Source organism: Erpetoichthys calabaricus, chromosome 9, assembly GCF_900747795.2.
Source record: "Erpetoichthys calabaricus chromosome 9, fErpCal1.3, whole genome shotgun sequence".
NCBI classification, from domain to species: Eukaryota; Metazoa; Chordata; class Cladistia; order Polypteriformes; family Polypteridae; genus Erpetoichthys; species Erpetoichthys calabaricus.
In genome coordinates this window covers 141,961,831-141,975,185 of record NC_041402.2, presented here as the reverse complement: position 1 = coordinate 141,975,185, position 13,355 = coordinate 141,961,831, and the positions used below count along the sequence as shown (strand labels likewise).

General features: G+C 37.9%; 1 protein-coding gene across 1 annotated transcript in view; it reads left to right on the top strand.

Annotated features, from left to right (window-relative positions):
• ppp2r1ba (protein phosphatase 2, regulatory subunit A, beta a) overlaps nt 1-12,190 on the top strand; it is a 52,215-nt gene extending 40,025 nt beyond the window's left edge. Inside the window, exons 13-15 of the mRNA XM_028810265.2 lie at nt 3,098-3,240; nt 4,367-4,458; nt 11,298-12,190. Coding sequence (XP_028666098.2) covers nt 3,098-3,240; nt 4,367-4,458; nt 11,298-11,314 — 252 coding nt within the window. The 3' untranslated portion in view covers nt 11,315-12,190. The remainder of the gene's footprint in view (nt 1-3,097; nt 3,241-4,366; nt 4,459-11,297) is intronic.
• The last annotated feature ends 1,165 nt before the right edge of the window (nt 12,191-13,355 follow it).

The following is a 13,355-nucleotide window of genomic DNA, read 5'->3' as shown; positions in this document are numbered from 1 at the left end:
AAAACCGCTATCAGTACTGTAAAATACAGATTCTATCAAAGTAATTCTGGGCTGCCCGCGATTCTGTTCTTGCATACATTATCACTAAGTTCTAGATTATGTCCTTCTTAAGCCTCATTTAATCTTGTTTATGGTAATGTGTGCACCTTTTTGTTTTTTCCTGCCCTTTTAATGTGGTGTGATTATCTACATTTTTTGTTACTTTGTCAAGTTGTTAACACTGTAGATGGACAAGTGTCAGTTTAATGGTTAAAGTTGCAGGGTGTGTTGATCAAAATGCAGTCGAGAAAAGGTAACTATTTAAACATGGCTTTTAAAGTTGACATTCAAAGTTTGTATTTTAAATATGGTAGCTAGCTTTTACTGTCATTTGTTACAGCTGCTTCACTCACTACTCCCACATGTATGGCTCCTATACCAATCAAAGCAATAAAATAAAGTGTGGAAATTACAGTTAAACTATTTTTTTCTCTATTCATATTTGGCACAACAACACATAGCCATCAAAACAAATGCTGTGTTTAATCTTGCTCATTATCCCTGTGATGGTGTATGTCACATTACACAACTTGTAGTTGAAGGAGATGTCAAAATTGACAAGTGAAGTTGCCAATCTAGCTGCCTGAGCATGTCTTATTACATGACTAGAAATCTTAGCCAGTGTCTGTATGTGTAAAGGCTTTACAGGTCATATAAAAAACGGACGGACTATTGTCACTACCTCAGATTCTGTTCAGTTACATTTCGTTTTTTTATGCATTTTTGATGGGCCTGTCAGATTTCACCAAATTTTAAAAGGGAAACAATGAATCAACACTACTTGTTTTTCAATACATTCATTTGTGTTGGTTTAAAACTTGTCATTACTTCCTGTTTGTTGTCTGTTGAAAATCTCTGGCCCAACTGAATTTGTAATTGAATAACCCTGCAATATGGGTTTTTTGGCATTATTGTACCTAAATTACATACCAGAAAATAAACTGCTGCAGTTCTGCTTATGTAGTAAAGAAGGTGCACATGACTGAACTGTAGAGAGTACAAACCTTCATATTTTTAAAAAAAGTATTTATATGATTAGAAAGCTTTGTTTACACCAATATCAACTAAATAAATCACAAAAAAAATGCTCTTTAGGGATTTCTCTCAAACAAACTGGTTTTTATAGTACTTAACCTAGACATTTTATAATGCACAGCATTAGAATTTTCTTTTGTGCTCCCAATTTATCTGCTACAATTGTGCCAAGTTAAGATTTCCTGTCCCATAGCATTGCAAAGTTGTACTGTTTGGAGCAAGATGTCCCCCTTTCTGAAAAGATGTAGTATCTTGCACCAAAACAGTCTCTCAAAGCAAGTATTTCAGTTGCAGATTTGTAAAGAAATTGTGAACAAAACACTATCTGAAATGTTCCTGACCCATTGGCACAAGAGGCATGGTTCAGTGCAGGAGGGGTTCTCCTTATATAAAACTGCAAGTGACAACATGAAGTGGGACAATGTGATTTAGTGACATTCCAGTGGCGTGGGGTGTGGCATATACAAAGAATGGACCCCCATGAAAGTTTGCAGTGCCAGTGACATTCAATCAAAGGGCTTCTCATTTGAAACTTATAGCAGTTACACAAAAGTTGAAACTGGAAGGTCACTGCTTCAAAAAACTAGAGAATGTGTAGCAGATAGTGTCCAGACATTGTTACTGATCCCAAGATGCTTGAACTATAAAAGTGCACGCTGCAGTGCTTCAGTTATACTTGAGCAGTGCTTATAAATCAAGCATAACATCATGTCATTCTCAGCAGAGTCAAAACCGTGACTCAGGGTCTTCGTATTCCAGATCACTACCATTCTGTATCTTTTCTAGGATTCCTTTAACTGTATGTGGTTGGAGTGTTTCTTTTTTCTCCCCCCTCCCTTTTCTGAAGAGGATATTTCCCGAGTAGAAACTTCAGGTGTTACCGTACATCAACAACAATCCTTATGTACTTCCACAGAAGCTCGTGAATAACAATAGGCAATAGATATTCTGTCATTTACACACAGCTGTGACATGTAGTACAAATGACAAATAGTGTTGATCGGCGAAATTTTCCTGGTTGTTTTTTGCATTGAATATGCTGTGTTTGCCAAATATTTTACATATTTTCGCCAGGTTAGGTGAACATATTTTATTTATTTAAGCTACTGAATGGAACAAGAAAGTGTGAAGCATGTGCAGAGATACTTGGGGGGGAAAAACAAAAAACGTGTTCTCTATGTGCTTAAAGCAGTGACTTGAAACAGTTTCACCAGTCAGTCCCTTACCACTGCTTCGTGGTCAATGTGAGCTGCAAGACTTATTGCTAGTTTGTGGCCATTTGTGGTATTCACTTAGTCTGCATCTTCTCTATGAGGCACGGTGGCACAGTGGTTAACACTGCTGCCTCACAGCTCGGGACACATATTTGGACACCGTTGGTCCAGCATAGTTGGCAAGCTTTCCCTAGCACTCGGGTCACTTAGAAGACTATTGCACCATTATATTCGGCTCACAACTAGTTAATTTCTTCTTTCCTATATTGACTTCAGCATAGTTTGCAGAGTTTGGCAAAGTTTACAAACCTTTCCATGATTTCAATAAACACAATTTGAAGTAAGTTCAACATGATTCACTCATAAATAGTAACCAATCCTAGCCAACTATACATCATTGAAAAGGCCTGAGACTTGGCTATCCAGTGGTAATGAGTCTTTCACTCTATTTGATGCTAAATAGGTGGCATCTCTGATAAAATCATATTCACTCAACTGCAGTGCACTGATCGCCTTGACATTTATGAGTGCAAATTGCATATTTTACTAATAGAGACAGAAGACATCTTGGAAACTTGATTTATTTGAAAGAAGAAACCCTTTAGTATGTAAAATAATATTATTGGTTTTGGTTGACGTCTGGGTTTCCTGCAACCTGCACAAACCACTTCAAAATACGGCAGTGTCCCACTGGCAGAGCATCTGATGCATAAGAGTGGCTACACAAACAAGTTTGGTGGTATTTGAAAATTAGTTTTGTTTTCTTTCAGTTGGTCATAACCTTTATTTCTTTTTTTTTTTTTTTTAAGGCATTGTCTGAAGCTTGTGGCCAAGAAATTACTACCAAACAGATGTTGCCTATAGTGTTAAAGATGTCTGAAGACCAGGTGGCTAATGTCCGCTTCAACGTGGCAAAATCATTACAAAAAATTGGACCTGTTCTGGAGAACAGGTAAGTGTTTGCTCACACTTTACCAAGAGCAGAGGCAGACTGACTATTTTCTGGAATAATATTAAATTCTTACATGGTTAAGCGTTAATTTTATAAAGATGTTTTTCTGTAATTTAATTTGTCATTGGCAATCGATAAAATATTTTTCTGATGATTGTTTTTAGGGTGTTTGGTTTCAACCCATTCATTCATTAATTATCCACCGCTTATCTAAGACCAGGATGCAGAGGCAATAGTGTTAGCAATGAGGCCAATACTTTCCTTTCCCCAGCCACAGCAACTTTTACTGTGGGATCCCAAGGCGTTCCCTGGTCATTTGTAGGAGACTATCCTCCTGAGATCTACTACAGTTGGCTCCTCTTGATGTGGAGGGTCTCTGTCTCTTAGCCTGTCCAGGAAGTCTGTACTTTTCAACCTATTTCTAAGGGTGAGCCAAGCCACCCTGTAGATAAAGTTCATTTCTTTCGCTTTTATCCACTATCTTATGCTTTCGGTTATTGAGAAAAGCTCACAACCATACGTGAGGTTTGAGACTTAGACTGGCAAATGAAGAGCTTTGTCTTCTAGCTAAGCTTCCTCGATACTGAGGATCAGTATAGCGACTGCATAAGTGAACTCACCGCCCTGATTCGCCTCTAAATCTCACCATCCCTTTTTCCCTCACTCATGAACAAGACCTTGGGGTATGTAAACTCCTCTAAGTTGAGGCAATTTTCACGTAAGGACAGTATATCTTTTTCCTACTGATATGCTAATTCTCATTCTTGCCACTTCACACTGGAACTGTCCCAATGCCTGCTGAAGTTCATAGCCTGATAAAGCCAACTGCACAGCATTGTCTTCAAAAAGTGGTGATGCTATTCTAAAGCCACTGAACTGGATCGGAGACAAAGCACTGCCCTTGTTGGAGTTCTGCGCTCACTCTGAATGGTATTGATGTTTTTCTGAGTATGTGGACACAACTGTCACTTTCTGAAATTACTTTGTCTTAAGATGTGTTGAACTGTTGCTTATCAGTCTTTTCTGTATTTATTTGGATTCTTTCCTCCATTGTGCATCACTTTGTTGCTTTTGCTGATTTTTCTTTATACCATTCAAATATCCTTCTGATTTGTAATTATCACAGTGCTCTCCAAGCAGAAGTAAGACCGGTGCTTGAAAAACTAGCCACTGATCAAGATATGGATGTGAAATATTTTGCACAAGAAGCTATGACTGGTATGTATTTGTTTTAGGTTAATGGGTTTTGTGGTTAATAAAGATTTACAGTACTGTGGACAAAGTGTCTGCTATGTCAGAGTATCTGCAGTCAACTGATCTGGAAGATGTTTTTGTTGGGTTGTAGCTAAGAGAAATACAGTACCTTCTGTTTCAGTTTCCATACAAAATAGTCAAACAATGCAATCTACAGGTGTGAAAGTAATCCCAACCCTTCTGAATGTCTCATTAACTTGGCACTATTAAAGAGTACAACAGTGTGAATGCTTTAATATTATTAACCTTATTTTAAACCAGCACCTCCTAATATAAATGTTTCGACTGGAATAAAAAGCCAATTAAAATTGCATTCTGGCAACATAATGCCCTATTTTTTTGGGACACAAATATCTAGCCATCACTTAAGGAAGTAAAGGAGGAATGCCAGTTCAGGATGAGTGTGTTTTGGGATGATCCTTAAGTGAGTTATGCAGCAACACAATCATGAAAAGTCAGTTTGTCATTGTCTAACCTGCTATATCCTAACACAGGGTCACGGGGGGTCTGCTGGAGCCAATCCCAGCCAGCACAGGGAGCAAGGCAGGAACAAACCCCGTGCAGGGTGCCAGCCCACCGCAGGGCGCCCACACACACCAAGCACACACTAGGGACAATTTAGGATCGCCAATGCACCTATCCTGCATGTGGGAGGAAACCGGAGCACACGGAGGAGACCCACGCAGACACAGGGAAAACATGCAAACTCCACGCAGGGAGGACCCGGGTCTCCTAATTGCTAGGCAGTAGAGCTACCACTGCGCCACCGGGCCATCATGAAAAGTACAAGCAAATTTTATACAGGTAAAATTCCGTTACAATGAACTCCCAGGGACCTAAAAAAATATTTTGTTGTAACGAAAATTTTGTTGTAATGAGATTCTGTATTTGTTGCTATAGTGCTTTCTTTAACTTGCATCCAGGCATTTGCATTAATTTCAATAGGTTTTTTCGCGTTAATTTTAATCTCCTGCCTACAAGTTATGCTGACGAGAATTTTTCTCAGCATTTCCTTGTGATGATACCCTTTCAGGGTGCGACTGATGCCCAAACCCAATGGCTGAAGCTCTGCCGTGCAATTGAGTGTTAGGAATTCAATGAGAACATTATCTAAATGTGGAAGCATGTTGTGGACAGCACAGTTATCAATCAGAAGCCGAATCATCCTTTTTTTTTTTTTTTTTTTTTTTTTCCTTCATACTGTGAGGTTTCTGAACTCTTTTGAGACCCTCCCCACCCAATGGGACCGACACGCTGAAGTGCGTTCTGAAGCACAATTGCAGCGTCTGTGGAAGATTTTGTCCATTGCTGGGGCAGGGGAATAAGAGGCTCACAGCGCTGCAGTGAAGCGCCACAGAAGCAAATCATAAAAAATCGGGGTTGCACTTTAAGTCCCTGTCTTGCACCCCAAAACACGAGGTCGAGTCTCAGTACTTCAGCAAAACCAGCTTTATTCAGCTTGAAACAGGAACAGCAGTTATTTATTGTAGCGGGATCTGCCACTCTGCTATACACAGACACAGCAGTCAGGCAGGATTGTGCAGGTCAGTGATCAAGTAAGCCTGTTATCTGCATTTACGTGCCCCTAACCTTGCATCACCCATCGAGATCTTTTCTGTTTACTTGGTGGAGAGACGCAACATTTCTGTGAGCCTGCTATTGCCCCGTACAGATGCGGAAATTGCATTTCAGGACGCTCTTCGGCTTGCTGTCTAGTTGTGGGAGGTCCCAAGAGAGTTTACAAACCTCAAATTTTCTTGATCGAGTGCTGCATTAATAGGGCTGTTTCTTGAACGAGCATCACTGAACCACATAGAAACTGCTTTTTCAACGTCTTCAAATGCAGCAGTACACATACATTTGCAACCTGAGATTTTTCTTCTTTTTTTTGCTCTGCCTTTCAAGAATCTGTAGATGATTCATTCAGGCATTTCATTGTCTTTTGTGCACTTCGTTGTAATGAAAGTATCTGGTGAATGTACTTCATAGTAACGAGATTTCTATAGACTCTTGTCATATGAGGAAGCTGTTGGGACCATAAACATACTTCGTTGTAATGAAAATTTCGTTGTAATGGAATTTTACCTGCATTATAATAGCTGGAAAAAATAAGTTTAATTTTGAACTTTTCACATGATGCATTCCTTTTTGCAAAATTTTATTAAATAAAGCAGATATGCCAAGTATGTTGTTTGAGTCTAGAATCTTTTTGTCCAGTAGGTATTGATTGATAGTCTGACATTCTCTATGTAAAATATGCAATCATTTAGAAAAATTAGACCAGGCCAAATACTTCTTGGTTATTGTATGTATGAGAGAGAGAGCATAAATAAAACATATTTAATTTAGATCCTTTATCAATGCCATCCCATGGTGCTTTACAGCTATATCTGTATAGTGTAGTTGTTTATGTATATGTTTGTTACAGTTTGAACTTGGATCTTAAACCCACCTATCTTGTGGCTTAAAGTAAACTGCCTTGATTGCTACGTGGTACCGTCTACCTAAAGCTTATATAATAGACTGCCATTCTAATAAGGCATGTTGTGGTGTTAGTAATTTGAGCTTGCTCTGCCCAAATCTTCATTCTTTTTCCTAATTTCTTGTAAACTGAGTAGGTTCTTTATAATAAACAAAGTATTACTTGCTTGTGTAGCTTGGTCATGTAAAACCTGTCAGACTACTTTTTGTTATGCATGCATTTTAAGCAAATGATACCGGACATAAATGAGATAAATGTAACTTGTATACCTTGTTGCAAGTATAACATTTAGTGATTATTGGATGATTAGCATTTTGTTAAGAATATTTAGATTTAGTGCCAGTGGAGTGTTTCTACAAAAACACTTTTACTTTTTGAAATTGATGGAATCAAAGAATTTTTACCATTGGTCAGGGAACTGAGAGCATAAATTTATTGCAGCAACTTGTAGTAGGGTGAACTGGAGAGCACAATAAATAGAATAAAAAATTCAAATATAGTTACTAATACCAAGGTGGTGGTTATTGGATATTATTCTTAGGTACTTATAAAAGTGAGTGGGTATTGAAAATGTCCTTTTTTGGGATAGGGAGTTAGTCAAGCTGGGAAGTTTTTTCCATTCAATTTAGCGTATCCACGGTTTGTTGCTTTATCCAAAATAAGAGTGCATATTTAATTAATGCATTCTGAACAAAAATAATTAACACCTTTATTGCTACTCCTTGAAATGCCTAGTTCTATATTGTCAATTACCAGCCATTTTCTAAAATCTTATGAAGCTGACTACCATTCTGTTTATGGCTTAGTGATGCTTCTTGTGTCCTGTAAGCACCACATTGTTTTGCTGCCCCTTCTTATTGAGCTTTACCTCAAACTATAGGCCCTATGTGCATAATTAAGAAAACCTTTATTAAAATGAATATAAAATTGCAATTCTGTACATTTTTGTGCAAGTGTGGATCATCTGATTTGGTCTTGAATATGTTGCATATCTTCTGCTAATAAGCTAAAAAGGATGCTTCTATACCTTCAAATGCTATTGGCTCCAGTAAAAGTAGTAGTGAAAGTACACCTCACACTGATGCTTGATTTGATTTGTGTCCGATGGAACTCTTGCAAGCAGAGCTTGTAAGGAAAATTGATAGCAACATGAGAGTCCTTCATAATACAGAGTATGGCTGCCAGTATCTTAAAATCATTCTCCAGTTTATGTGAAAAAGAATAGGAAAAGTTGTTTGTTATTTTTGCCCTGATATGGTCATTTTATTTATTTTTTTTTAATCGAGGTCAGGCAAACCATTTATGAACAGGACACTTATGTACTTAAGTGATGCATGCTTTTATAGCATTGAATCACACATTGACATGACTGGTTAGATTGGAAGTATCCAGAAATACCGTATAAAACATACTAAAATTAGACACTGTGAAAATAATAGTGAAGAATGTGGCTATTTTGTAAACAAAACAATGTAAGGCTTAAACAGTTGTCTTTGAAGCTTTTCGTTCAGGTTCAATTTGACTGAACTTGCAGTAAAACAGTAATCTATTTATTTTATTTTTTTTCTCTTTAAAGTAAAATTTGTAAATTAAAGACCTTTTTCTCAATAAATAAATGAATAAAAAATGTCTACTACAATCCCACACTTTCCAGACTTATTAATATTTCTTTGACTTAGCATTCTGCCATTTGTACTTCATGTTTGTTTACCAGTACTGTCACACGTACAGAGTAGATGGCATACATGTCTAGTGGCTGTAAAGCTTTTACATGGCCGCACCCAATATCTCCTGGCTGGGCTACTCACACATTAGCCTTGTTGATTTTAAGTGCAGCTTTCACTGTAATTTTTTGCAACATTGCCACAATGATGATGAATCGTTTTTAAAAATCTCATTCCACTTGCAGATTGCAGCAGGATTTATCCCGGAATTTACCTGTGCTTAGTACGACAAGGGAGTTGCTGCGTTGCACCCAAAAGACAAGGCTGAGACTAAGGATTTCAGCAAAATCAGTCTTTTTCAACTTGAAACAAGAACAGTAGTTATTTATTGCAGCAGGAGCTACCACTGTACTACACACAGACACAGCAAAGGGCTAGGGGCAGGTTAATAGTGTTTCCCGCATCACCCATTGGGCGACAGACCCATTGCACGAGAAGGCGGTGAGCTTGCTGCTGCCTCTTTGGTGTTGTGGAACTGCAGTTGCCTCAGTGGCGGATAAGCAGCCCTCAAAAGACATGTCAGTCACGTTTTGGAATGTCAGTCTGTTGGGGATGGTCTCAGGAGATCAAAAATCTTACAATAGCTCCACAAAACAAATCAATACCCATACGCATTCACTTTGGTCTGAACAAAGAAGAAAATTATAAAACACAGTCACAGTGAGGCACTGTGTAGATGTATTGTTGTTGCTATAAAGGAGCCCCAGTAACGTTTCTTGCTGCTGAATATTTTATTGGTTGAAAGTACTCATGTGTTAGTGTGTCAGCGAGAGAATGCGCAGCATTTTTCATAACAGCACTCAATTTTGTTTTACTCTCTCCTTTGCTACTACCTCCAGGGGTTGCAGAGTGCATCCTTTTAACTGAACTTTCCCTTTTAATTAGCTTGTTAATTCAGTGGGCTTCTCTTGAAGTGATGTTACTGGTCCAACACACCACACTGTAGAAAATTGTACTAGCCATGACAGAGTTGTAGAAGTTCTTATGAATGTCACTTCCCACATTAAAGGAATGCAGTCTCTTAAGGAAAAAGCCTGCTCTGCCCTTTCCTATATAGTTCCTCTCCAAGACCAATCCAACTGGTCATTAATGTGGACTCCCATGCACTTGTTGGTGTTGACCACCTCTACATCCTGTGTACTCTTCTCTTATCAGTACACCCCATAAGTGCAGATTCATCTGGGAGTTTCTGCAAGTGTGATATGATCTAGTGTTATGTTAGGAGGTGTAGAGATTTGAGAGTAAAGACGGGACTGCCCCTTAGGGATGTCAGCAACACAGGAGCACCATATCTGAAACGCGATCCTTGAGTCTCACAAATTGTGGTCTGCCCGACAGATAGTCCATGTACTCTGTACTTCATGTAGTGTGAAGTTTCTGCCTAATATAGTGATTATCATTGAAGCCCATAAATGTCAATGCTGATCCCATCAGTCAGTATTGTCTTCCTCCAAACTATTGAGTTCCTCACATGCCTTTGGGAAAACTCCATCCGTGATAGAAAATTAGGGTGTTTTCCCTCCACAACAAAGGCCACTTCTTGGCACCTTTCTGTACAACTCCACTTTTATGAAGTGTGTGTGCTGCTGTAGTCTCTTGCACAGGTTCTTGGTTCATTGTCATCATGGACAACTCCTTTAATGTTGCCATGGACCTTTTGGTGGCTTCACTTAATACAGCTGCTCTTACCCAGATGTTTGGGGAATGGCACGTTCTGAGCAGATTTGCGTTTGCTCCGTGTTTTCTTTGTTTTTTTTCTATAGTTCACTGTGCTTCAGGTGTATATTCACAACTTTGGAAGCTGAATTTTATCAATTGTCCTGACTGGTATTTTTCTAAGAATCTTATCTCAAACCTGCTTGGATGGTTTCTTGGTGATCTTGGTATAGTGTTTGGAAAACACTAACTGGGGAAGCTTCCAGATACAGGTGTATTTATGTAGAATGCTTATTAAACACTTCAACTGCACAACACATGTTTATTTTAGTTTGAAGATACAAGTACAGTTTTTGTAGTCAGCTGGGCTCCAGTCAAGTATTAATGGACTTTGAGAATAAATAGTTTGTCAAGGCAAATACTTAAGCCGTTTATTTTCTTCAAGTTAGCAAAATGTCTGGAATTTTTCACTTTGATATTATACTTTTGTGTTAAGTAGCAAACAATCCCAGTTAAAAGTATCGTGTTACAGCATACAATAATAATGAGAAAGTCCAAAGGAGTGAACTTTTTAAATTGGTGAATCACTGTTGGACATACTGTAAGCACAGAGGTGCACAGTGTCCTGTGGTATCAAACCACACAACTAGCTAGCTCAGGCATCTTGTAGCGTTTAAATAAAAAATACCATCGAACGGTTGATAGATGTGAGGTGTACTAGCAAGTCGGCTCCAAAGTCCTCCCCAAAATGAAGAGATTTATTTATAGTGAGAATCTTCTCCATTCAGTACTTACCACGAGTAGCCTTTCATCAAGGAACATACTTTCATCTCATTGTCTAAAAGCAAGATGTTACTATTTATTGTTTTAAATGGTTAGGATTAGTCTCTTGATTGTACAAGATCAAAGTAACTTTTTTTTCTTTTTCTTTTTCCAATTAGTTCTTTCCCTGGCCTGAATGTCTACTAGATTGGTGTTCCCAAGCAACAGACTGCCGCAAGTCAAATGCCTGTCAATCTGAAATAGGAGACACTCGCTGCAAGGAATAGAGGCTGGTTGGATGTCATGACAAGTTGTCCCCTGTAGCAAGTCTTATGTTTCTGAACTGTCCCCGGTGCCTGAGAATGTCAGTTCCTGTCTTTATCTTGGTGCAGAGACATTTATTGCTTTTTCTGGATTTGGATTTCATTTGTTTTTGCTTAGAGATACAAATGTTCAGTTGGAGTTTTAGTAATATGTTGGGACTTATTGCTCGTTTCCAATAATGACTATGTACAGTAAATTGATATTTCTGTTTTATTTATTACTCTAACTTCTGTATAAAAGGTTTCTATTTTATACCTTATGTGAGCTGAAGTTAGTATTGGCGTGATTACCAAATAAGCTCCATATAAACAAGCCAGAAGCAAACTGTTCATCTTCCTTTTTTGCCAACAGTTGTTGAAAGCATTTTTATTTATATTTTTTTTTTTGGGGGGTATGGTTATTTTGTGTGTTATATTTTTCCTCACCATCATGCCAGAATGTGACCTTAAACTGGAGAAGCAAGCTTCTTTGGAATTTTACAGTGCGTAACAGTGCATAACACAAGCAGCATTCAGTGGTATCTGTTGCTTTTTCTTTTTTTTTTCCTTCCTTCTTCATGGGTCCAAATGTTGTATAGGAAAGCTGTATCTGAAGTTATGAATTGTGCATCATTGCAATAAAATTTCTCTTTAAATTCTAGCACTATAGAAAATTCTCTTACTTAAATCATGAATTTTAAACTAATGCGTATTGGGTATGATGGGAAGAAAATGTAATGAGAATAAATGTTCTCTATAAAGTGCTGACATTTGTTGTGCTCTTGAGTATTATTCTTTAAGAATTTATTTTGTGGAAAAAAACTGGTTTTACCAGTCTGAAGACTATATGGTTTAGGATTATGGCATTATTAATCAACCAAATTAACTTGACTGACTTTGCAGTATGTGTTTTTATTGTTATCTGTACTGTTTGCAGGGTTTTGTGGTTAATACATGTTAAGTAGTTTAAGTGTTATTAGAAGTATGACATACTATAGTCCCTACTGTAAAGCTGAAATGTTTTTAATGCCTTGCAATACAACAGAGTTGAATGAATGTTTGTAGGCATACATTTAATAAATATCTTGCATGCTTGATCTGTGTTTTTAAATGTGCAGATAATGCTGTTCAGGTTGTTAAAATTGTTCTATGCAGTCATAGCTTTACTGCAAACTCTACTGTGCAGTGTTATTCCTGCATAATAAGCCTTTAGGTAATAAAATAAGACCTTTTTCTTTTTTTGCATTATTTACAGTCCTTTGAAATATTCTTTTGCTTTATAGTCTTAAATGAAAACACACACAAAATATTTCTTCCCAGCTTTATTTAGTCAATGCAACCTATAACATCCAAGTGAAGATATCACAGCTACAGTTCAGAAAAATTATAAAAAATCAAAAAAGACACATGGAGATTAATAAAGGATCACCCCCCCGATGTCAATATTTTGTTGAACCACCTTTTGCTTTAATGACAGCCTTGAGTCTGTTGGGATACGTCTCTATCAGCTTTGCACATCTAGATTGAGTAATATTTGCCCACTCTTTACAGAGCTGTTCAAGTTCAGTCAAATTGGATGGTGAGTGTTGGTGAACAGCTATCTTCAAATCTTTCAACAGATTTTCAGTGGAATTTAGTTCTGGGCTCTGACTTGGGCCACATGAGGACATTCACCTTTTTCTCCTTCAGCCACTGTGTGGTCAATTTTGCTGTGTGCTTCAAGTCATTGTCGTGTTGAAAGGTAAACATTCTGCCCATCTTCAACTTTCTGGCAGAGGGTAGCAGGTTTTTCTCAAGAATTTGACAGTATTTTGCCCAATCCATTTTTCCTTCTATCTTAACGAGAGCCCCAGGCCCTGCGGTAGAGAAACACCCCCATAACAGGATGCTGCACTGTAAGTATGGTGTGTTGTGGATGGTGAGCTGCAGTGGATT